The sequence below is a fragment of the Sebastes fasciatus genome, chromosome 7 (genome assembly GCF_043250625.1).
Source record: "Sebastes fasciatus isolate fSebFas1 chromosome 7, fSebFas1.pri, whole genome shotgun sequence".
NCBI lineage: Eukaryota > Metazoa > Chordata > Actinopteri > Perciformes > Sebastidae > Sebastes > Sebastes fasciatus.
The window spans coordinates 18,246,157-18,272,188 of NC_133801.1; the positions used below are offsets into that span (position 1 = coordinate 18,246,157).

Sequence of the window (26,032 nt, forward strand, 5' to 3'; positions counted from 1 at the left end):
TGAGGATTGGGGACCTCCCCGTCCCCGTCCATTACCTATCATTCAAGAAGTTTCTCAAGGCAACTAGGAACAGAAAAAAAAGAACTAGAGGATGGCTAGACAGCGCAGAGATGGCTTCCAGTCAACAGACGGCAGAATAAGCAAGGGCTAATTAGCTATTGACATGATTTACACCCTCCCCCAAAAAAAACATTCTTCTTCATATGCTGGGAGCGGTTCAAGTCAATGTACCTAAAAGCTCCTTGCATTTATTTATCTTATTCATTCATAGTACCTGGAAATTAAGCTGCTGTTTCGAGTCCTGCCAACATTGGAAATAATGTGAAAAATGTGCAAGTTATAATGTGGCAAAAAAAAAAAGGAATAGGCTACTTGTGTGACTTCATTAAGCGGATACTTTTGGCTACATGTCACCTGGATGAAGAGACTGCAGGTGAGCTGCTCTGGGCTTTTGACAGCTCGGGTGAACGCCACTTGTTTAGATAAACATTATTCCTGAGTTAGCTCTTACAGTTGGCCCAAATACTGATTTTAATGTAGACTTGGGGGTGGGCCAGCAAACCCATGAGCCTACTTTTTTTAAAAAGCCTCAGCGATCACTTCCTTTCAGTGGCGGTGAACTCCTGCAGAGAAAGTAAATTGATGTGAAAGAGAAGCCTGAATCTATTACAAAATGGCTGGTTTCCATAGCGAAAGCATTTTGTTTGCTTTATTGCAGAGTATACCTGTAGAGAATCCTAGAGAATATATTAAAAAAAGATTTAAAACACTGAAGAGTCGACAGCTTGAGAGGGCTGCGGGGCTCACGAGCCGTTTGTACTTTCAAGTATGCTACATTACGGACCAGAGAAACACGGATGATACTGTCACTTTAAAGAAACAGGATGACGGTTAAACACAATATTCACAAATGTACATTTAAGGCTTAATTGTTTAGCACTAACAATAGTAGCAGCAGTGAAGCACTTCTGAATTATGATAATAACAATATTTATGATCATATTACAATAATATATTACCAAAGTAAATCAACATTTTTTTTGTTTCATAACACTGGACTGAGCTGGAGACAGAAAATGTTTTAACCAGCCAGCCAATGAAGTTAGACGAAGACACAAACGAAAACGTTTCAGCCACCACGGACCACACAACACTAGCCTGTCTGGTACTGCAGGGTCGTCAACATTAGTACGTCCTCTAATAATCTCAGCGCCAGGCTCTTCAGCTACACTAGGCCCTGCCATATGAGTTAGAGCAGTAGTACGTTTACAGAGCACGGGTCTGAGTATACTGACTGTAATTCCACATTCATGTTGTACAGGAACAAGGGGTTCATTTAAGAGCGGGTCATGAGGAGTAGGTCTGGCAGACACGCACACACATGCATGCTCACATACACAAACTCACACATATAAACACACGCTGCCAGACAACAGTCTAGACCCCGAAACCATCGTCATGCTACTTTGAAAAATACAACACGACCAAACAAGCATGTTTTTTTTTTAAAAAAAACGGAAAAGTACCAAAGCAACGTTGTTAATCAAAGGCCATAACAGACTGAATCCATAATGAAAAAGCTCTGCCGCATGTCTTCTAAGCTGCTGCTGACTGAACACTTCCTGGTGAGGAAGACACCCTGACTCTTCCTCACGTTTATTCTCTACACTCTCCCATCCCTCAGTTCGAGAAACGGCCAAACCCCCCTTTAATCTGGTCCCCGTCTACCCACATCGTTTGTACCAACAGCGACCCTCAAAGCTGAAGTCATTTTTACATACTGTATATGCACGTACTGTATATATTACACACATTTAATATATATTTACTCATATATTAAATTTTCATATAGACATACATTTTTAGTTTTATCTGTGAGGTGTTGGTTACATTTTCAGCAAGAGGCTTCAACATGAAAGATAAGAATCGCTCTTCCCAGGATTCTTCCGAAAAGTCTCGCGCCATTTGGCGTCCCCGCCATTGTTCCACGCTGCGCTCGGTCACTCCCGCGGAGCTGTCCGTGAAAACGAAGAGGCCTGCTGTAGCAGTTTAAAGGAGGCCAGACACTGTTTGAAAGCGCATGGAGTGCAGGGCGCGGCGTCCCAGAGATGCTGTGAGCTCGCTGCAGTAACAGCCAGTTAAAAATCCACAGGGATGTAGGGCGTCAGCCAGCACCGGAGGTAGTGCTGCAGGCAATGGGCTTTGAGCTTTGGGCTGAGCTGTGCCAACCTAAACCCAACCAGGCTGGGCCAAGCTAGGGCGAGAGAGCAAACACGAGAGAGAGGCACACGGAGCGTGCTATGTAAGAATATGCGCGGTGGAGGGAATTGAGACGAACTCGCGTAGGATATTCTTAGCCATCTCGATATTGTTCTGTGCAATCATCAGTGCTTTCTGGATGTCCTGGTAAGAGTATCCCTGACTCATGAGGTGCTCGATCTCGCTACTGATTTGAGGGTTGGCTTCTCCTCCTGTTGCCCCACCGCTGGGTGGAGCAGGGACGGGCGGGACGGGGCTGGGTCGGCGCTCCGAGTTGATTCTTCTGGGAAGGGGCTTTGGAGGTCTCTCTGGTGCTTCCGCCGGCTCTGAGAAGGCTGAAGAAAAGCAAAGATTGAATGTATACACCTTTTAAAGCTAAAAGGTCTGGACCCATAAAATAGAATAGGAGTAGAACGGAGCTGCAACAACACTTTACGACCCCACTGATGTGTGCTGTCACCTTAACAACTAGCAACTTTCTTTTGTTCTAGTCAAATGACCGTGGATCTAGTTCAATAGGTCTATATAAGTCAATGTGAATGAAGATTTACTTTACATCTCTTTTAAAAAAACATCCTGATGACTACAGCACCTGTGGCAAACAGCACACCGAGTATTTGTCTGCAATAAGCGACGCGTTTTTCTCATACTGTATATATGGTGAACTGGTTGACCTTTCCACTGCAGTAACCTTTAATAAAGCACTCAAAGAGTCCAATTATGATCTGAGAGCTTGTCAGCTTGTCTGAGAGATACTTAATTGGTCCTCAGATATAAAGATTTCAGTCTTTAGTGGAACACTCAAACAGCCGGCAATCATCACACTGTAGGAAGTAAATGTCAGCTCGCTGCAGAGACAAGGAGATTACTCTGAGAAATTAATGCTTTTCTACCTTCCCCTACAGATTGTGAGGAGGCCACTGATTCCTCCACACAACCCTGCGGCCTGCGATATCTCAATGGTCAATACGAGATTCTGATGATGCAGGTGGCCATTCCACCAGCAGATATGTCCAACATCCTGGAGGCATCACTTACTGTTTTTCTAGTTTTAAGGTCACTGGTGTAACTGAGCAGCTCTCTATAATTACTGGTCTTTACCCTTTGCACACTGTGATTGCACGTACAGGAGCAAATTATGTATGGCAATCAATTCATGGTAACTTATCAAAGTCTAACATTAACTTCAGAGAGCTTCTGGAAAATCTGTATAATGTCTGGCCTCACACCAGGTAGCAGAAAAACGCTTCAGTCGACTTTTCAGTCTGCTCTCCGGGTCAGAGGACTTCTCTACTAATTCAAGATATTGATTCATCAGCAGTTTTTGATTTTTGCCCAGTAAGGACCTGAACAAAGAGGCTAATGTTATACATTTTTACATCCAAGTTATTTTATTTAACAGACGATTTTCCATTCTTGCCAACCACTCAGAGTATATGCCACCACTAAAATTTGAACTTCTAAGTGTCACGTCTCTTAATAAAAGCCCATATTTTAAAGGGTCAGGTCACGCAAATCGCAGAGAGTATTTGCCACAGACCCTGATGGCATCTAGCTATTTAGGTTGTTTCATTTTTATTTCATTATTTCTGAAAGCCAGAGGTGATGCTTTAGCACCAGATATCCTTCATCTGCGCAAGTTGAAGCAAACAGTCACCTCTCGCCTTGGATGATATAGGTAATGCTATGGTAAAAAACCTTCTTTCATAACATGACTTGTTTTTAATGATCTTGTAATTTGGGGAAATGTCACAAGTAATTATTTTGTGGAGTTATATTATGTATTAAAAACAAGCTCTGGCTCAACGGGGTCAAGTGTACTTACGTGCTGCAGCTCCAGCGTCCGAATCTAGAGAGAGGCGGCTGAAAGCAGCTGTGGAGGATGAGCTTGATGAGGAAGATGAAGAGGAGGAAGACGACCCCCCCAGTTCTGAAAGGGTCCGTCGGGCCGTGGGCATCGGCAGCCGGGGCTTTGGGAAGTCGTAACTGTTCTCCTCCGCTTCCGTGTCCTCGGCTACATGGTCTCTGGGACCGTTCGTCAACGCCAGAGGGGGCAACTCTGAATAGTCTGGGATGGATTGAAAACAAGGTATTAGAACCACACTATCTACACACAAATTTAATTATGACTGGTTTCATTCATATACACAGATTATTATATTCTCTAAAATAGATTTAGATGAGTCACAATTAAATCCAAAAATATAATTTACATTCATGCCAACAGAGTAGGTGTATTTTTTCCACATGGTGGGGGATGTTGTTTTTGAGTGAAACTAATATTCAGAATTTCAGATTGACTGGTCTGAGTGAGTGTTGTTCCACCAGAGCAAAAGCTCTACCAAAGAGGCCAGACACATAGCCATCCGACGGTAAAGATCAAAGTAAGCACGCTTTCACATATTGACCGTCATATTTTCTTGTAAAATACCCGGTGTAATAGGTAACACCGGTGTTGTCACAAGTTTATTAACCGGTGGGAAATTTACCTCACCGTCACATCCCTAATGGTCACTGGAGACGCATTCTAATGCCAGGTGTGAACAGACGTACTTAGAGCTGTCCACTTGTGTACCGATCACCCAAGATGCATGTTGATGCCAGTTTTGAAGAGGGCCTAAGCTGTCCTCGTCCACCTGACTCAAAGATTGATGAATCAAAATACCTGAATCTCTGGCTTGTTGTGCCCTGGCCTGGATGTTGTACATGGCTTCATACATTATAGGTCCATCCTCTAGTTCCGCCAGTGTCAGCCTACAACAACAAACAATAATAATAAAACATCAACCATAACAGACGCAGTATTGCATTCACCAAAGCCATTTAATCTAGCTGTGCTGCTGGAGTTGGATTGAATGTTTTGAATACCGTGAGTTTAGTGCGGAGGCTTGGGTCTGTGTCTGGAGTGCTGATAGAGGCTGAGGCTGTGGAGGTCTTGGGACTGGTGAGGTTTCCGCTACCGGTGGTGCCGTGATGGGGGGCAGGACGGGGCGAGAGGAGGGGATCATGTACTCAGACTCCTCCTCACTGTCTCGTGCCTCCTCTCCCGTCACTTGCCTCTGGACTTGAGAAGGTCTGGGAACAAACAACCCAAGAATTTTTACACTAGAACTGTAAATATGGATTTATGAAATGTAAACACAGATGTTTTGAATGGAAACTAGCTTCCTAAAATACGTATTGTATGGCCTTTGTGATCTGCAAGTGAGCAAAATCACATCAGTCATTCATGAGATGCTCCACTCGTTACACCAATGTCATTAAAGTGCCAGTATAACATACCTGTTTGCCAGTGAATAGATAGCGTTGGCTGAGGCGGAGGGCTTGACTTTGGGGTTGTCATAATCTTGACCGGCTACTGCTGCAAAATTCTGTAAAGGAAGCAGAAAGTGAGGAATATTTTCATAATCAAAATCTTGAAACTAAATACTGATCACACTAAAAGGTATAGTAATAGGTAATAGTTTCACATTTATGGAAATACGCTTATTCTGGTTCTTGCTGAAAGTTGGCGCTAGTAGCCGGTTTGCTTAGCTTAGCATTATGACTGAAAAAGGGGGAAACCACTAGCCTGAATCAGCCCAGAGGGAAAAAATCCACCTACCAGTACCTCTTAATATCAATAATTAAAATATTTTTAAATATTAAATATTAACTACTACTAGGGTTTGGCCCTGCTGTCTCAATGGTATTAGAGTTCATATAATGAACTATTACTTTAACAATCTAACAAAATGTAACTAATACCACAGACAGCAGAGCCAAACCCATGTGAACAACATTGATTTTACAGATATTAATAAAGGTAATGAACACACATTTAATTGTAATTTAAAAAGTGATCAAACTGTGGCTGTGTAGAGGCTGACTGAGCTAAAAACTCACCCACGAGTTTTTAGCTCAGTCACTGGATTGTTAGAAGGTGGAGTCACATTTAGTTCTCTTACTTGAACAGTTACTATTAAAATGTTATGTTTTCGTAATTGTAGCCAGTGAATACATATCAAACCAAATGGTAGCTGAGGTGTTTTGTGTTTTTTTTCTCACCAGCTGGTGGTCCAGACTGAGGGAGCTGTTGTTCTTCTGCGAGTCTGAGCGTGTGTCCAGAGCGGAGGGCAGCGCCAAGGGGAGGGAGTGTCGGTTGGAGAGCTCCCTGATACCTGCTCGAATGTCCACTCCCAGACTGGAGACTTGGGTGGATGAGGAAGATGAGGAGGACGACGACGAGGAAGAGGAGATGGGGGCCTTGGGAACGGGCCGGGAGTTCCAGTCAGCTATGGGCCGGTTTGGGGGTGCTGGAGGGAGCTTATCTCGAGCGGGATCCCCAGGAGTGCAGGGTAAAGGCCTCCTCTGCAGCCGTCCATCGGGGGCCGCCCCGGCTGTGTGGGGGCGGTCCGGAGGAGGAGGAGGGGGGAGATCCCTCAGCGACGGGGGGAGGGGGAGAGGCTTGTCTTTGTGGTGAGATGCTGCCTGGAGGGGAGAAACAGAGATGCAGGAAGCTCATTTAGACTACATACAATATTGATGTGAAAAAGAAAACTCCGTGCTGCGATCTTTTGCACTGGAAATAATCCATTTAGCAACAAAACCACTGTGTATGCATTCATCACCATATCTGACAATATGCATAACGTAGATGAACAACACCAAGGAAAATGTTGTTCATCATCTGCAGACAATCCCAGCTTCCTATCTACAGTTTCCATTTATCTACATTTAAGCAGAAATATGTGGTAATATGAATGTGTGAGTGGAAATGCAGAATATAAAATACACTGATTGTTGTCATTTCAACAACTTTCTTCTGTCAAGGGGGTAATAGATGTAAGCATAATTTTAATAACAGAGTTGGGTTACAAGTGATATTCTTACATTTTAGTTTGATTTTGCTAAATCTGCTTCCACAAAAGTCAAGCTATGAACCAGCTGCAAAGCCGAATGTTAAAGTAGTTTGGCTAAAGGTACTAAAAAAGCAAAGCCAACTGATTTTTGGAGAACACTGAAATGTTTTTTATGTTACGGCAAACATGGCAAGTGATAGTAGGGGTGTAAGGAAATATTGATACACTTGACAATATTGCGATATTATGTTTTATCATACTGTATACATTTTCAAAAACTATCAATTATTAATAACTAGTTTACATGCAAAGATTTGTGGCAGACAGTGGCTCAGATTGCACAAAAAAGTAGTGCTATGATGTTGGATGTTACAGGGACTGAGATAAATGCAAATGCAGATCCCACTTTTCTGATTGCTTAAAACATTTTTTTACTCAGGTTTCATGCATCTGGCAGTGTGTTCTTTTATAATATGACAGTTTTCCTAAAATTTGATTAAAATAAAATATCGCCTTGCTTACAGTATCATAATAAATTAAATCGTAACCCCTGTATCATGATACTTATCATATCGCCAGATTCTTGCCAATACACAACCCTAAGTGATACAGCGTGCATTAAAATTATGTGTAAATTCCATCTACGCAAAAAGTTCTCTGGAGCTCTCTGACACACCCGTCCAGACTTAAACTGGACAATCAAACCCCATATTAAGGATGCTGTGTGACATACAGTATGTAACTGCTTCAACCACACTTTCATTGTAACATATCCCCTCTTGTCGGTTGTGTCTGTTCAGTTACCTTACTGGTGACCCCGGGGCTGGAGGCACCAGGGGGGTTGGGAGGTCTGTGTGGTAGCAGGTCTAGTCTGGGCGGCACAGGGGGAAGAGAGGACTGAGGAGCCATGGACATCGGTGACGGGGGGCGCTCCACCTGGATCAACAGCAAAACACCCATCACATCTGATCAGCTACAGTTTAACACAATCAGGATTTGTCTAATGGCAATGATCCACAAATGCTGCTGTCAATCTAACTTTCGTTGGATTGGATGTATGACCAGCAGTGCTGTGAATGGATTAAGTGGAACACTCTGCACAACAGTTGTCATATTATTTCTGCTGAACTGGTCACTTGACATCTAAAGTCTAAAATCTGGAGTTGCATAACATGGGTGGGGAAAAAAAACTAAAACAAAAACAACATACGTATCACAACATATCATGCAACAATATTTCTGATGGTATGTGGTATTTTGTTTAACAATCATTTTGTTAAGTAAATAAGTAAACAAGCAATTTTAAATCTTTAAAACTATTGTAATTTAAATAGGTGATTAGAAGAACTTGCTCAGTTGAGGTAATCAGGTGGATGTAATGTTTTTTGTCATTGAGAAGTTTCAGGGCCAAGAGTTTCCCAAAACGGCAACACTGGTTGATTTGTCTAAAACTAAAGATATGTGCAAAAATGTATATATATAACATATTGTTTTGCACTTTCATGCAATTTACCTATGTTTCAATTTGACTGCACTTTACAATGGCAGAGCTTTATCTTGCTCCAAAAAAAGGGAAAGGAAAAATAAATAAGTCCAAGACTTGTTTCGTTTCAACACGAAACAAACAACTCAACACAAAATATTTATAATGTATAGCCAAGTACTTCACGGTGTAAAAGTACACTTAAAGCAATGGTCAAAGATGAGAAAGAGGCCGGGTCAACAATGAAAGCCAAAATAAATTCCAGGGATCACATCAAAGTGTGTGTGATCTCCGGTATTCACCTCTCTATAAGCAGACTAATGCACTCAGAGGCACATAAAAGATGGAGGATAGGAGAATGCCCCACATATCAAATACCGAGGCCCAAAAAAAGCTGCTACCTTGACACCATGAAAGATGGAGATGAAAGACTTGAGATATGAGCTGTGAGCTTGAAGCTCACAAAAAGTGAAAAGGGCGAGGCAGGGAGTGTTTCATCTCTACAGAGACGGGTCTCTCAGAAAAAAACAAAACAGAGGAGAGGACAGCGGGTACCCATGAGGTGCACCCAGGGCATCAAACCAACTAAGCCAAGTGCCTCAATGTTTTATCAATACATTAAAAAAAAAAAAAAAAGAACAGCGTGGGTTTATCCTCTCAGTGTCATGACTGGAAACTTTAAGCAAACAGATAACTTTTGTCTCAGTTAAATCAAGGTCCTTCCACGATCTTACCTTTGAACAGGCAAGTTTGCTCATCATGAGGTGAGGGTCTTCAAGTCTGTCGTCATCGTCATCATCATAGCTGGGTGATGGAGCACCTTCAGCCCCAAACATGCCCCTGCAGGAGCCCCCGCTGTTGTCCTTGGGGTCAAACGGATCCACAACAATGGGCTCTGTACCCTTAATCTCACATCGACAGAAGGGACATCCCGTACCCTGACCCTCCGACTCCTGTAACAGGCAGAAAGGCAGATGTTACAGCACACACAGATGAAAGGACGTTATGTGCTTTTATATGTCCGTTTCGTCTGCAGAGAAGAACACTTCAGCGGTGAGTTCTCCTCTCAACAGGTATGAGTTATGACACTTCTCTTGGAGCAATCAACCCACACAAGCCCGTTCCATCCACCCACACTCGTACCTGCCAGGCAGTGAGACATGAGGTGCACATGAGATGACCGCAGGGCTCAATCTTCACATCCTTGTCGTTCTCGGCGCAGATCTTACACAGCTGGAAAGTGGAGCCCATCTCACAGTACAGCTCATATTGCTCCTGAGGGGAAAAAATGAGACAACTATGAGCTTTCAGTGCCCAAACACAGTAACATCATACGGTAATAACACCATCTGAGATCGTTTTTGAAAGAGCCCAGAAGGAACTGGAGCCAATCAAACATGCGGGGGCGTATTTTTAGTTTCAGTCCTGTGCTCAAGCAAAATGAGTCCGTTCACAAACACCTCTACAAAACCCTGAGAGGATATGTAAGCCCAACAAGATAGAGACTGGTCTTTAACAATATTTCACAATTTACAGTTATGTATCTTGCGCATTTAACATGACGTGTCCTTCAATGTGGTGACAGTATGAAATATTGCAAGACAGTTGGGGTTTCCTTTACTGCTTAACAATAGAGGAAGCTCACACTGACAAAGGAGCAATTATCTTGAACTATAAAACTAAGTTAAGTGAACTTCAAAGAAGATGACTCAACATTAAAGGCAAAATATCTCGTTTTATATATTGATATTGAAATATACCTATATCACAATGTTCTACATGAATCATTTATGCCACCTTCACTGCAGTTACATTAGCTGAGCCTGCATTTTTTTTTTTAATCACAGTGAAAAAATGTTTTATCCAGTTTATCTTACTTATTAAATATAAATGTCAGACAGAAAAAAATCTATTTGTTTAACTATTTTGGTTAGTCAGCTACTTAGCCTCGGCTAACTCAGTTCCTGTGTGATGTTTTATCATGTCTTCTACTTCTGCTTCCTTTCGGTCATGCACTAGACTGTTGCATCGACTTTACTGAGCTGTGTGTGCACCAAAAAAAGCCATTTGACCTTTGCAATAAAATGCCAAAGAGTAGCAAGAATGTATAAGATATTAAAGACTGAGGGTGCAGCCTGACTGCTCTGACCTGTGTGACTTTGATGTGGTCTTGAGGCGAAGGCTCACACAGTCCTGTCAGATCTGGGTTTTGGGTCCGGCCATCCGGGAATAAATAGCTGGAGATGAAGAAGCATATGAAATTAGAAGGTACGCACAGGGAGGTGAGGGGGGGCGGGGGGGGGCCTTAAAGTTTCCTTGGGTATTTCGACAGGCATTTTCATTTAAAAGTTATCACCATAATTAGTTTGTATGATTATACTGCATGTGCCAACAGGCTGCGGCGTTGAAAACATCTGTTCAGTCCATTCATTCAATCTGGCAACGTGTTTTAATATCATCACAGAGATGATGCATGTACAGTACGTGACTATTTTACAAATGGTCAGATGGTGTAATTACCATTTGATAAATGTTTTGTAGATGGAGGCGATATATACTGTATAGGCTTTCTCAGTTTAAAAAGTCAGGATTTGATTGCAGGTTGGGGCAAGCCAGCCATCGCTTTCATTAAACAAAGGAATCAACGCTGGCATAAAAAGATGAGTTTAATGCCAGCCAGCTAAACCACTAACTGAGCTGCACATTAGAAACCAACAGTTCTATTCTGGTTATGATAACACTGGAATGATGGGAACAGGCAATATGATATGGCTGGATTGGTTTAGAGCTGAAAGGCAGATTCAATCGTGGGATGCAAAACAGAGCTGCATAGTTTACTCAAGAGATGCATGCTTTGTGGGGAGAGAAGAGGAAAGAAAATGAGAAATGGCAGAAAAAGAGAAGCTCTTGCATATGACAGGAAGCTTGACTTATAGATCATTTATTAAAACTGTGTCAAGTGAAGACCAAGACTCAGCCACAGAGACACAGAGCAGAGGTCCAGATGAAAATCCCAAAGAAAATGACAGACATAACTGTGCCAAACAAAATGCCAGCGGACTTACAATCCTTCCCTGAAGCCATCAATGAGGGCCTGGAAGAGGGGTTTATTGTGGGGAATGGTCTGGAGTATGTTTCCATCTGCCGTCACGTAGCCGATGGCCCACTGGCCCAGCCGTGTACAGCTCAGTCGGAAGATGTAACTGAGGAGAGACATGAGAAATAAGACATGCTTGAGGTGTGTCGCACTTTGTTACACTGAAAAAAGTGATACAATAGAGGAGGGTGTCTTGCAAATTGTGCACACTAAGAAACATGTTCTTCAAGTATGCATGTACCTGAGTACGAAATGAAATAAGTCAAAATGCAAATATGTAGGCTGATTTATGCATGGAAATATCCCCATGGCAATATAACAACAAAATGAAGTCAAATTTGATCTAATGTTCGTGATCATTCAAAAATGTCTGAACTCAGTTCACATGAAAAGTTGAAAAGATAAGATATCCCATTCAAGCATAAGCAAACACATAAAAGCAAATGCATACATACATTATATATACATCAAAATACATTAACTACATAAAGAATAAGTTATACATTACTACATATATATACATCATTATACACATAAAAGGGGTAGATGTATAAAAACAGTAAAGTAATTACGACATCATCCCAGTTATCATTGAACCCGACATCCACAGACAAGACACATGCTGGGCAACATCAAAACTCACAACTGCTCGTCAAAATAAAAGATAAATAGTCAACATCAAGCGAATGCATGGTGTAGTTGATATTTGTATTAATAATGCTGCTTTAAAAAGGTTCCCTGTGGATTTTTTGGCCCTTAGTAGCACTATGGAGACGTTTTCTTATGAGTGGGTCCCCGTTTTGTTTGTCTCCTGCACGCATACGAGGACACACATGCATATACAGTTCTAATGATTTCAAACTATTCCACTGATCAACAAGTGGCGGTAACATGTTCAGATATGCAGCAATACAACAACAAAGACTGGGAAGAAGAAGACTGCTAGCTAGTAAACAAATCGTGGATGTAAACAATGCAGGATTTAATATATATATAAAAAAATCAGCATTACAAATGCTTCATGAGGGAGGAAATGCATTCAACACATTTGTTAGACCTCAAGGATACACACAATGTGGTTTGGGAGTAACACTGAATGTAATTTTCTTTTTTTGTTCACAAGAAAACCCCACAGGGCACCTTTTAGTATATTGGTGCTGTGGCATGGGTGGCCATGCCTTTATCAACTGCTCATAGTCAGGTAAATTGGTTTGTCTCATGGCCACGGGCAGCCGGGCTTTAACCTACTCTAGAGTGGAAGAGTAACAGTGGCTATAAGAGGCTGTATGAGTCTGGAAAGACATGCAGCCACTCTACCAGTACTCAACATTTGCTGCCTCCTTGTTTCTATGAACAAATTAAGAATTTCCGATCAGTAAAATTACGCCAAAAGATGCCGTCTTTGTTAGCACACTAGCTAGGGCTGTGTATTGGCAAGAATCTGGCGACACGATACTTATCATAATACAGGGGTAACGATTCAATATATTGCGATACTGTAAGCAAGGCGATATATAGTGTTTTTTTCAAATCTATTTTTAGGAAAACTGTCGTAGTATAAGATACACCACCATATGTATAAAATCTGAGTAAAAAAAAGTCACTACAATGAAACGGCTGGATTACAATTGGGCTCATTGAAGTCTCAGCTTTCCAGTCATACCCAATTTATGCAATTCCAGGACTGTTTAGGGACCTCAGTATGCAGAAATATTCAAATACACCATTTTAGAATAGGTAAAAATAACACATTTGTACTGCATGCATAAAACGGCATGGTTTTTGCCCAAAACTGCACGAGATTATCATAAGGTGGGCATATATGTAAAGAGGAGACTCGTGAGTACCCATAGAACCCATTGTCATTCACATATCTTGAGGTCAGAAGTCAAGGAACCCCTTTGAAAATGACCACGCCAGTTTTTCCTCGCCAAAGTTTTGCGTAACTTTGGAGCGTTATTTTCACTTTACTAGCTTCAAAATTGAGAAAATCAATACAGTATTTTGGAGAATCTATACATTATTGCAAAACATAATATCGCGATACTCATGTATCGATATTTTCTTACACTTCTAACACTAGCCGCAGCATTCAGGGTAAGCTGGAGACCACTGGTATGTGACTGAGGTAGGCCAGAAAAGGGGCATTACATTAATCCTTCCTAGGTGGCATGGATGCATGTATTAGAATTTCCTCATTAGTAAAAACGTCTAAGGGTTGAGTTTGGAGATACTGCACAAGTGGGGAAAAAAAAGAAGTAGTCTGGCCTTGACGTTAAGTTTAGAAGTGGAACTGCTTTACCCGTAAAACAAACAGAACGCTCCTGACAGTAAGCTGTAATTTATAGTGTCAAAGTGCTCATATTGACCAATAACCGCTCGGATGTCAACGTGGCCATACACAAGCCAAGCCTAAACAGTGACATCAGCTTTGAGTGTACAATCAGGCCATTGATGCTAGGTACCAGTGCCATGCTGCCCTGGGTCCTTCACACACAGGCTTGTATTGATACAAAGCCAGACCTTGATCATTTGCATTTATACGTGTGAGTTTTCGTGCAGAGTGACAGCACTAGTCACTTAGGTAAAAATGATTCGACTAACTATGTACATTTCACACTAGCATATACATATAACGTCTCCTGAGCAGGGATGGAAATAGATCCTAAGAGCTCCAGTAAACCAGCAACCATGCTGTTGCCCATGGAAACACGTGAACATGGTTACAAGATGTGTCTCGTTAAGTTCCAATAATGGAAATAAAAGTGTGTTGCTCATACTGCCCAAATGTGCTAATAGAGGCCGACGATGGAGAGTAAACTATTTATGTCAAGTGAATGGGAGGTGACTGTGAGGGCAGAGCCAATTCAGATGTGAACTGTGTTCAGAAATGTGCAGTTATGCCTATACCGCTGCACTCATACCAGGAAGCACCAAATGACAGCACATCTTTATTTAGATTGAATTACAAAGTGTGTGTCTGTGTGCATGTGTTTCTGTCTCTTTATGTCTCTTTATGTCTCACCTGCCAGGCTTGTGGATGAACTTCTGCAGCCGCGCTTTGACCTCATCGTAGGTGAGGAAGGCCATGTACCCCGGGTGAGTAACTGCCAAGCTGTTCCAGTTCCGCAGCAGGGACGACCAAGGCTACACACACACACACACACACACACACACACACACACACAAACGCAAGAGAAAGAGAGAGAGAGAGTGACTCATCTGATGTGTGAGTGAATCTACACCGCAATAACAGTATGAGCACAGTAATGGAGAAATATACTGTATCACGGATGACGCTGAAAACAACCCTTCAATGAACTTCAGTGTGATTTACGATGGCCATTTCAACCTGGGTCAAGCAGTGTAAAAAAGGTCCTTAAAGCAGAATTTGCAACACTTAAAAACAGCATGCAACTCATTTGGTACCATCTGGAGCCACAGAATGAGGAAGGTTAAATGGACACGAGCAGACTGCTTCCCATACTGTATATAAAGCAGGCAAAAATTAACTTGCTTCTTTCTTTAAAAACTACTTGACTCAAATCAAGTCCCAACAACAAGGGGTGAAGACTTCAGCAAACAAATATCAAATAACTCATACTACTCCATGGCTGAGTGAGTCCGGTAGTGAGTAGGTGGTTCCGCAATTGCTCTCACCAGTCTGATGTGTGAAAGGAAGTAGAATTAACACATACAACACTGAAAATGAGCTGCAGAAGCCACGGGCACAGTTCAATCTGCACGAGTAAAACCTTATTTTATTAGACTAAATCACAAAGAGGGACTATCCTGTTCTCACGTAGCTTCATCGCATTTGCCTAAATTAAAATCTGATGTTGGTTATTTATACTTTTTCACACAGGAAGTGACAAATCGAAACTGTCTCCTCTGCTGGACGCATGTTAGAGGTGTCTCATCTCTCTTATGTGTAATGTGATCGCAGACTGACGGGGTTAGAAAACAAAAGTGTGCTGTCCTTGCACAGTTAGTAGGTAACAGAGCATCTAGTAATTGTACATCTATTTCTCAGTTGCTTCTTATTTGGACATCAGTTCACCTGCTCTGTTTACACTTAACTGAAGAGAGCCATTAAGCTTTTCGCAATATATTGGTTTATAATCACCACCAGATCATTCAGCCTAAAGATCCTGCATGAAACATTTGAAGGGCTTTCAATAGTAATAATAACTAAAATACTCAGCATATCACCCCCCAGTCTACTGCATATCAAGGACAGAGCTCAAAATGGCCACAGGCTCACTTCCTATTCTGCGTTTGAGGACATTTAGAGGAGGGCTTTTTCTGTGTGAGGGAGTGTCATAGGAAATATCTGTAATCTTGTTTAGGCTTCATTAAGCCTGTCGGTGCTCTGCACACAAGTAGCCCAGGATAAGGTCGCTGAGAGAATAAGCAACATACAGTACTGCATATGAGATATGATACATGAGGTTTTAGATAATGTAAATTAAAACACATTGAGTTAGGTTTATAGATGATATGGTTATAAAATGGTACTGTGTTAATTACAATGCTAATACAAAAACTTCTCTACATACTAAAGAAAAGCTCTGGAGCTGATGCTTGATAAACCCGAACTCTGCCCTCCCCATCTTCTATTATTTCTATTTTGTATTTCATTTTAACAGCCCTCATTTCGCCTGCTGCTTCATTTTATGTTTGCATATGTCAGTAGTGTGATCTTTCAATGACAAAGTTGAGTCAGGGTTTAGGTTTGGCAAAGTAAAACAACTCATAAACTGACAAAGTACTGACACTCTACAGCCCCAAAGTTATGTCTGTTCAGGGAATTATTCCACATATTTTCATCCTTGCTCTTTATTATTCATCTAGCAGTAAGAAAGTACAATATCATAATGACTATGCATATAACAATACAATAATAACTGTCCTTGAGAAGGATCGCAGTGTGACTCTCTATCTGGAAAAACACAGACCTGTCTGGGCCTTATGAAGCGACAACAGACATCCCATAAAGAGGAAAAAAAAATCACTGCCAAACATTTACTGGTCGAGCAAGAGCGAAGGAAATTTTCAACTTCAGTCCCGTCTGACAGTGTGAGTAAGTCAGCAGGTATCCTGTTAACAAGCTGATAGAGTTAGCCGAAAAAAGAAGTGGCAGATTTGTTTAAGTTCATTATGTGCTGCTCAAATGGAATTTGTTTCCAACACCAAGGCTAACGAATTGCTGTGAACCCTCGTCCTTTGCACATTTCTCCTCTCATTAACTCACCATGCAACGATAACACTAGGAGAACCGTGCAGTGTGTGTGTGTGTGTGTGTGTGTGTGTGTGTCTTTGTTCCCCTACCTGGAATAGCCTGGTGAAGATGTCAAACTCAAAGACAGAGATGTAGTCATTGCAGGTGAGGTCTATGGTGGACTTGAGGGCCATGGCCTCCAGTCCGGAGCTGATGGGATGAAACTCATGGAGAGACTGACGGAACATCTTCCAAGGCACAATGGTCCTGCAGCACACAAAAAACAGAACACATGACGACATCCCCTTGCAAAAAACTGAAATCGAACATCAAAACCTCATAAATAATGAGTGTTGAATGAAGACTACCTGCATGCTGCCTTGCGACATTGACATTTATGATTAGAACTTTGAGTTACTTGATCTGTTGCATGCTTCTTCAGTGCATCATGAGCACTTAATTAACTGGTGCCTGCACCACCAGAACGTCTCAACACAGATATGAACTGCACTTCCAGTGAAGAACTAAATTCTAATGATTCATAAGTGACAAAAAGGAAATGCTATTCTGTGTATGCGCTATTTCAGTACTTCCACATAGAGCTTTGAGGGTCTCAATGTGGTCATAAATGCTAACCTGAGGCGATCTTTTAAAGAGACAGCTACCAGATATGCAAACCGATTCATTTCAATGCTTTTAGGCCAACATTTGCAAAATACAGTACTGTTTCCAAATGTTCCTGTGTTTGTTGCGGTTCCTCCTGAAGATGAAAGATATATAAACCACAGAGCTATTTGATAAATGGGGAAAATTATGTTATTGCTTAATATTGGGAAAACCCAGCCGTTTAAATGTTCTTGTAGTTTTACTTGGCAGGATTGTTTCTGTATGACTACACTCGCTTAAAATCGGATTTAGCTGTGTGCACTTGGGGCTTGATGAATTCAAATGTGTGTGATCATATAGAACATGAAGAGCGAGAGCAAGGAGACTGAAACTAATGCTCTCAAATGTCACTTATAGACTCTCTTAATGTGGTAACTTCTCATTAAACTCATTCTCTTGGGAACACCTTGTAAGGGAAGCCATGGGGTTCCAGGATGCCAGTATGAAAACACTGGGGTAATATAATATTTAATGTGTAAAAACTAATATAGAATTGTGCTCACTTGTCCCCGAAGGCACGCCTCCAGAACTCTGCAGCGTCTGCCTTGGTGATGCGGAAGTTGTCACCCTGAAACAGACCATTGGGGAAGATGGCCTTCAGCTCAGCCAGCATGTGGCTGAAGATCAACGACAGCTTGGTGAGGTTCCTCCTGTGGAAATCAGAAGTAAAAGGGGAGGGTGTGAGATTTCACACCTTTATCATTGCACTGGTCGCGGCGTCATCAGCCCATACAACAGCTTCGAGAAATGCAGAGCAACATGAGCAATTTATAAGCATTACGTGTTGATTTTAATCACAGAATATACTGTGTGTATCTCTCTGAAATGACCTGTGATTGGCCAGAGTCTCCCCGTCACGGGCTAGCTTTTCTAAAGCCTGAAAAAAGAGCCATGAAGAGGTGCAGAAGTCTAATTTCCTCTCAGAGCACTTGAATTACAATATGCTGAAAGGTTATTATGGAAGTTTTGCACAATGATGCCAAAAACATTCTGCCTACTGCAGGTTTAAGCTTACAAATACAGGGGAAAGTGACAACACAATGAGTTCTGCCAACATTGGTTAGTTTACATGATGATGAGGAAGAAGCAACATTTTCTGTTGTAGATGAAATACTGACAAAACTTAAGTAAAAATAGAAAATATATTCAAATGTGTATCAAACATGTAATTTCCCCAGTCAACTATAAATAGCAACCTGTTTAGCATTCTGGTTGGCTTGCAAAACATGCAGTGATGCGATGCGCCTGACAATTATGCAAAAATCTACTTCCTAAAAACTTCTTATTTATTATTTGTATTTCGATTTTTTTACTTTTACACTTGCTTTCCAAAACATATCAAACTGAAACAGGTGACAGTTAGAACCCTTGACTTTCAAATCAGAAAACAGTTTATTTGCCAATAAATACACCCACATGATTCCCTCATATTAGTCGTGTTTGATGAAGATAAGTGAAGCTAAATCTGCAGAAGGAACACATCAGCAAATAGAAACATGGAGTGCTCTCTTCTCTCTCTCTCTCTTTGTGCATGCAGATTTCTGACTACATCCCTCTTCTCTCATTTGTTAGCTTGCTTCTTCCTCTAGTGGGCAACTAGTCTTGACACTAGTATCATCTAACTGTCAGGGTTGATGACAGTTCTCTGATATATATCACTTTACTCGCCATCACCATAAATTGAGGTTTCCTGATATGTGATGGTTTACTTAAAAGCAGATAAAACAAAAAACAAGTTGAGAAAAATGCTTGTACATCTGCTGCCACTATTGTTGGGTAAAATAATGGCTGGTGGTAGATCTAGATCTTCTGGATGATATTAGCTTAGCCTTGCTGTGGGCAATTGTTGCACATTTTCAACGTGCAAGTGATTGGGTTTCATACTTGTTACACTGGTTAATTTCCCAGAAAAGGAAATCGCGTGACAAGCTTGACAGCAACACTAAATTTGTTTTTTACTTGTTTTTCCACAAGGCAAACTCAGTGACTCTTCAATTCAGTTCTGACACACGTGAGGAGGCCACGTGAATACTTAGCCTTACCTCTTACAAAAAAAACATGATTGGAATGTAAACTGTACACTTCCATAAGAATAATAAAGTTAACGTTTCTAAAAATATGCAGTAAAACGGATGGTGTTAAGAAATAATGACATTTTACACATGGCCAGGTTTCTGCTTGGTGTTTTCTCCCACTGAGAATTGCCCTTAGCTGTTTACAGAAATAGTCACACGTCCGGGGAGACGACACAGCAGTGTTCACAGACACACATATATATGATCGCAGAGTGACTGAGATGTAGCGGCCAGGACATCCTAGTATACAGCTCTGATTCCAGTTGCAAAAATCTGGTCGACAAGCACAGGAGGAGAGGAAAGGACTGAAGAGTAGGAGAGGGAAAAGTAGAAGGATGACACGAAGGAAGATGAGAAGAAGAGTATAGCTGAGGAAGACAAAAATCAGAGGGAATGATACAAAAAAAAGGAGACTAAATAGGAAACGAGAGAACGAAGCCACGCAATGTCACCATACCCCTGCACCCCATCGCAGCGTTATGCTGAGAAAGACGTGATTTATGAGGCAGCACAGAGGGAGATTGTGCTTGGCTGTCGGGCAGGGTGAATTGACATGCACAAGAGAGACAGCAATGAAAGCGTGGCTACACTGCAGCTGCCCTACACTACACTACGCACCCTATGAGTGGAGCGAGGGGGGGGGGGGGAGTGGAAAGAGTGAATGAGGAAGGAGGACAGTGACTGAAGATGGATGAATAAGATTAGTGTATGTTGAGAACCTGCCAAAATAGACTAGCGCTTGTTAGGGTGATAGTTTACCTCGGAGGGAAGCAGACAAGAATCTGAAAGAGAAAATGCAAACGCTCGCAAACTGCAATAAAAGCGTTGTATTTATACCCTCTCAGCAGTAAATGATCCTCAAACAGTGAACACTCCTGTAGCTGGATGTCTAATCTTTTGAACAGCTCTGCCCACTTGAAATCTACAGCAAAAGACTTGAAGCCAGATGCAGGGACTGTATGTCTTTGAAGTCAGGGCTACCCTCATCAGTGATGCAATGTGGAAAATGAGACCTTCAACTACTTTTGGCTCTTTCCCTGAGGTTCTCGTTCAGCCGTAGCTGTGAACGTCGTCCCTTTCCAGCGTCATCACAGAGCGTTTGTGACACTGCATGCCTGTGTGTTTTCTTCAACAGCTATCATCTCAGCAGGGGGTCGTCCTCTGTTTCATCTGCTTCCTAGCCCTACTGGCCTACTGAACCTTAAAGCTGCAGGCTCATCCATTCTCCTGTCAACCTCTCTCTGCCCTGTGCTTTTATCCAAGTTACAACAACCCCCCTCCTGCTCTACTTTCATCTACAAGCTACTCATATGAAGACAGGTACCCTCTCTCTCTCAAGTTTATACATGGAATTAATATCTCCTCACTGAAAGCTTTCATTTTCCACATCTGAGCTAGTTTACAGGTTTTATGAATCCACTTATCCACTCCCCTCATCTCTGAACTGAAACATTCATGGAGCCTACTTGAAACTTCGAGCTACTACTCTTCAAACCCACCATTACATTTCATTTCTAATTCACCCGCAAATGTCAATGATATGTTTGAAGATACTCCCTTGGGGGTCATAATTTCTTTGGGCACAACATGCACTGAAATTTTGTGATCTGAAGAGGTAAAAGCTTGGCTGAATTTTACATGTATTCAACAGATCGAAGGTCTTCCCTTTGAGGTTCGTCTAAAAATGTGTATGGGCTTGTAGGAGTAGTGGAGCCGCCAAGATTAACAGAGCAAAACATCAATCTGTGAGCTGCTGTTTAGCTAGCTAGCCACTAACGGCATGAGCAGTGGCTTCTAAAAAAGCCTTTCCGTCTACCCTGTGTTCCAGCAAAAGTTTTTACAAAATTACTTCAACATGTATCAGTGCTGTGAGATTTTTTAAACACAAATCCAAACTGTAATTAGGGCCGCAACTAATCGTTATTTTCATTATTGATTAATCTGCAGATTATATTCTCGAGCAATTGTTTGAAGTGCAAAATGTCAAAAAATTGTGAAAAAATGTCCATCACAATGTCTCAGAGCCCAGGATGACATCTTCAAATGTCTTGTTTTGTCCAACCAACAGCCCAAAGCCCACAAGTATTCAGTTTACAAGCATGTAAAACACAGAAAAGCAGCAAATCATCATAATTAGGGCTGTCGCAATAACCGCAGTATTGCAATACCGCACGCTATTGACAAGTGCTGAACAACAATAATGGAGGAGAAATTAATACACATAGACCGACGGGCCTCCTTACGTGCTTCAGCCTTCAATTCATCAAGTACTTCATCTTCTGCCGACATTTTTTACCAGATGCGAACAAAGCGGCTCGGCTGAAAAAAAAAAAATGCTTCGCCTTATTGCCCTTCTGTGTTCTGCATTTAAACAGTAAACAAGTATTTAATCAGTTTTAAAACTGTCATATGTGCCATTTAAAAAGCAACAATATGCCCAATAGTAGCCTAACAATAAAACTTATTTATGTAGCACTAAAATCAGGATAAATGAAGTAATTTGCAACAATAAAAAGGCAATAATACCGCATATCGTGCTGTTGAGCCAATCATTATCCCCGCAGGGGAAATTCCTTCACCATGACAGCCCTAATCACCATGGAAAAGTGGGAACTAGTGAATGATTCCTGTAAAATGCCTAAAACGACTAACAGGAAATTTTATTTTCATGTAGGACACCATTGCTCCAAATAAGAAGCTGATAGAGAAAATGGGTTTTCTTTGAAAGCAAGAAAAAAACAAACTGATTTGACACATGCAGGAGTAGCTGTTTAGGCAATAGACAGAAAGTCAAGCAACCATACTTGCAAAAGCATAGGAAGCTTCATGTGAAGTGGCATACGCAATCCCCAATCACACGACATGTGCACTTCAGTACATGTTAGAACAATGTTCGGGGGTCACAGGCCTCGGAAAATGCTGCCAAACAGTTTGGTATCCACCAGTCTAGGCTTCTTCTACACACAACATATACACACAGTGAGTCCACTTAGACTTGGTGTAACAGCAAACAACCATATCGTATGTGTGACTCTGCCCATATCGTATGTGCGACTCTGCCCATATCGTATGTGCGACTCTGCCCATATCGTATGTGCGACTCTGCCCATATCGTATGTGCGACTCTGCCCATATCGTATGTGCGACTCTGCCCATATCGTATGTGCGACTCTGCCCATATCGTATGTGCGACTCTGCCCATATCGTCAGTGTGACTCTGCCCATATCGTATGTGTGACTCTGTCCATATCGTCAGTGTGACTCTGCCCATATCGTATGTGCGACTCTGCCCATATCGTATGTGTGACTCTGTCCATATCGTATGTGTGACTCTGCCCATATCGTATGTGTGACTCAAGAGACGGAGAGACTGAATGTGAAAGTGAACATTGGTCTGCCTGGCATCGAGCTCACAGGGTGGCACAGCTGTCCCTGGCACGAGATTTGCACAGTGAATGAGACTTTGTTGTGTCTTTTTGTCTGTATGATAGCGAGGGCTTTGCCAAAGGCAGGCTGAATAATATTTTGAAAATCTAAGCAAGATAGCCTACAGGTTTAAATCTAATGTCATACGTAGCAGGACAAGCCAATATCTGTTTTAGCATCTCTCCGTCTCTCTCAGACCGTGTCCCTCTTCATCCTACAATACTAGCCCTGTACTGTGTGTGTGTGTGTGTGTGTGTGTGTGTACTGGGCAGTAGCCAGCGCTCCTACAACTGTTGCTGCTCTTTAAGCTGCTGTGCCAACACGGACAATGCAGAGTCAGTGGGCGACAGCCGAACAGAGAATGGTTTGCTGACCTACTCTGGATTGTCATATGTCTATAGTGTTTTCTTTTTCCGTCTCTCACTCATTCTTAACCACAACCGCGGCAACAAGCCAAACCCTTTTTTCTGAACACTAGTTTTTTTGTCCACCATCCCCCTCATGCTATAGATTGACCTCTGACCTTGCAGCTGGCTGCTCCCTTCCTGTTTCCTGCTGGATGTGATAAAGTAGCGCAGCTAGCCAGCCAGCTCCGCACTGCGCTAATACACCGCAGCACAGCAAGCAAGGGTCAACCTTACAGAATGAGAGCCTGTCTGGATTGGCAGAGTCACAAGTAGCTGTAATATCATCATGCAGCTGTATTATCTTTTCTGCTCAAGGCAAAAAAGGGAAATGCAGATCAAACACGAACTGAGCCCTGCAACAAAGCTACCAAAAGTTATTTTCAACAATTCATAAAATGAACTAAGCTAGATCAGGATTAAGTACATTTACAGACCAGCAAAATACCAAACCATGTTCATAATGCTTTTGGATCACTAAGGCCCTATCCATTTTAATGTAATCTGACAATTTTTAGGAAGTCACTGCGCAATAAATTGCATAACATGTCTGCACAACTCTGTTCACGTGTCTATCAACATGATGTCTTCAAAAAATTTTTTAGAGCTGCGACAGTTAATCTATTAGTTGTCAACTGTTAAATTAATTGTCAACTATTTTGATAATCGATTAAGCGGTTTGAGTATTTTTTTAAGAAAACAAAAGTCAATTCTCTGATTCCAGCTTCTTAAATGTGAATAGTTTCTGGTTTCTTTACTCCTCTATGACAGTAAACTGAATATCTTTGAGTTGTGGACAAAACAAGACATTTGACGACGTCATCTTGGGCTTTGGGAAACATTGATCGTCATTTTTCACCATTTTATAGACCAATGGAACAATGATCAATGAACAACTAATTGATTACTTGAGAAAATAATCGAGCGATTAATCGTCAATGAAAATAATCGTTAGTTGCAGCCCTAACATTTTACTAACGCTTTTTTGTCAGTGGATCAGTATTATATATTGCAGATAGGAAAGGTAAGAGACGAAACAGTCAAAGTACTCTGATTAGATCAAGAGGAGCATGTGAAAGGGCATTTAGTACAGGTAACATGATGCGACTTCCAACACGTCAGTACAGTTTTTACTGTGCTGGTCCAGTCATATGCAAAGCATTCACACTGTGCCAGCCATCACAGGCTCTGAGCACAGTAGCTCATAGTATGCTACAGCACAGATCTTCCAACTGAATGGAAATATTGAATATGATGCACATTATGAAGATAAAACGTAATCTACCAGTATTTCACCCCAAGGCAAATTAATTCCCAATCCTCTCGTTCAGTTTAAGACATTATTCAGTGTTGGGAATCGTTTAAGAAACAATCAAACAAAAAAAACCTTTCAAATAGTCCTTAACTATCATTAGTTCATCACTACAGTGTCAAGAAGAACAAGACTTGATCAAACCGAGTATGTGGCTGGACCGTGTATGGTCAGTCTGTGAATTTGTGGCTAAATTGTTATACAAATAGTCAGTGGTCATGTCTATGTTAAATCCAGCGGAACATGTCCACCAGGTCCAGCGAGGACGTTAGGGGACGCCCTGCTCCACTCAACTGGCTCTTCAAGCGGTGACGTACCCTAGCATGGAATGCACCCGATTGGTCTCTGCTTTTCTGCTTGATGTTTCAAACAGGAAACAACTTGGCGGCCTGCTCGTAAACTTTATGTTATTCCGTCTAAACAATCCACCAAAATCTACTTCTGAAAACATTTTAAGCGCATGGCTCATTTGCATAACGGACTGTTCACGCCTTTTCATTTTGAAAGAGCAATGGCCAATGAGGAAAGTCCAACACTCGGCCAACCAATCGTGTAACTTCATCACTTGCTCATTGACAGACTTGTGTTTGTTTAGCCCTCCGCAATCAAGCCAAAAAGAAAGAATAACTTGGTGAAGCTCAGCTCAAAACCATCCTACTGGCTCCCAAGATCATGCCCTTTTCAGTGTCTGTCAGATCACATTAAGGTGCATGTACTCTTGATGATCCGTAAGCAAAGAAGCTTGAAAAATTAAGTTGCAGTTGCATTCATGGTTTATAACGTGACACATATGCAAAGGGAAAAGGAGCATCTGCTTCGTTGGGCCAGGGTTAATACTATTTTGGACACTGAATATAATAATGTGATGAATGCTTACACAAAAAATATAGACAGAAATTGAAAATAAATGTAGTTACTGTACTGGGAAACACAGTGGATTAAGTGTTTGAAATTTCTGGTTTACCGTTTTGCTCTAGTCATCACTTTATAAATTTAACTCTCCGGAACTGGCTTCAATCCAGATCTCCATCAGGAAACAGCCATGACGACAACACACACACACACACACACACACACACACACTACACGGCACTTAAGCAATGACCCAAACACACTTAACTGCTTCCTTACACAAACTCTTGAACAAAAAATACTCTACACCCATGCAACATCCAGACCAACTTCTCCAAATGTGCCTTTTTACTTTAATCTATTCCATCTTTAAAAGCTCTTACCTTTCTAGTCAAT

At 41.6% G+C, this 26,032-nt stretch overlaps 1 protein-coding gene across 1 annotated transcript in view; it reads right to left on the bottom strand.

Moving 5' to 3' along the window:
• Positions 1 to 1,512: 1,512 nt before the first annotated feature.
• The window catches only part of cbl (Cbl proto-oncogene, E3 ubiquitin protein ligase), a 39,714-nt gene continuing 15,194 nt past the window's right edge, over positions 1,513 to 26,032 (bottom strand). Inside the window, exons 3-16 of the mRNA XM_074642001.1 lie at positions 18,071 to 18,217; positions 17,012 to 17,168; positions 14,706 to 14,827; positions 11,649 to 11,786; positions 10,733 to 10,820; positions 9,727 to 9,858; positions 9,318 to 9,536; positions 7,905 to 8,036; positions 6,307 to 6,729; positions 5,542 to 5,630; positions 5,128 to 5,334; positions 4,925 to 5,013; positions 4,085 to 4,327; positions 1,513 to 2,594 (exon numbers count right to left, since the gene is read on the bottom strand). Of these exons, the coding sequence (XP_074498102.1) occupies positions 2,299 to 2,594; positions 4,085 to 4,327; positions 4,925 to 5,013; positions 5,128 to 5,334; positions 5,542 to 5,630; positions 6,307 to 6,729; positions 7,905 to 8,036; positions 9,318 to 9,536; positions 9,727 to 9,858; positions 10,733 to 10,820; positions 11,649 to 11,786; positions 14,706 to 14,827; positions 17,012 to 17,168; positions 18,071 to 18,217 (2,482 nt within the window). The 3' untranslated portion in view covers positions 1,513 to 2,298. The remainder of the gene's footprint in view (positions 2,595 to 4,084; positions 4,328 to 4,924; positions 5,014 to 5,127; positions 5,335 to 5,541; positions 5,631 to 6,306; positions 6,730 to 7,904; positions 8,037 to 9,317; positions 9,537 to 9,726; positions 9,859 to 10,732; positions 10,821 to 11,648; positions 11,787 to 14,705; positions 14,828 to 17,011; positions 17,169 to 18,070; positions 18,218 to 26,032) is intronic.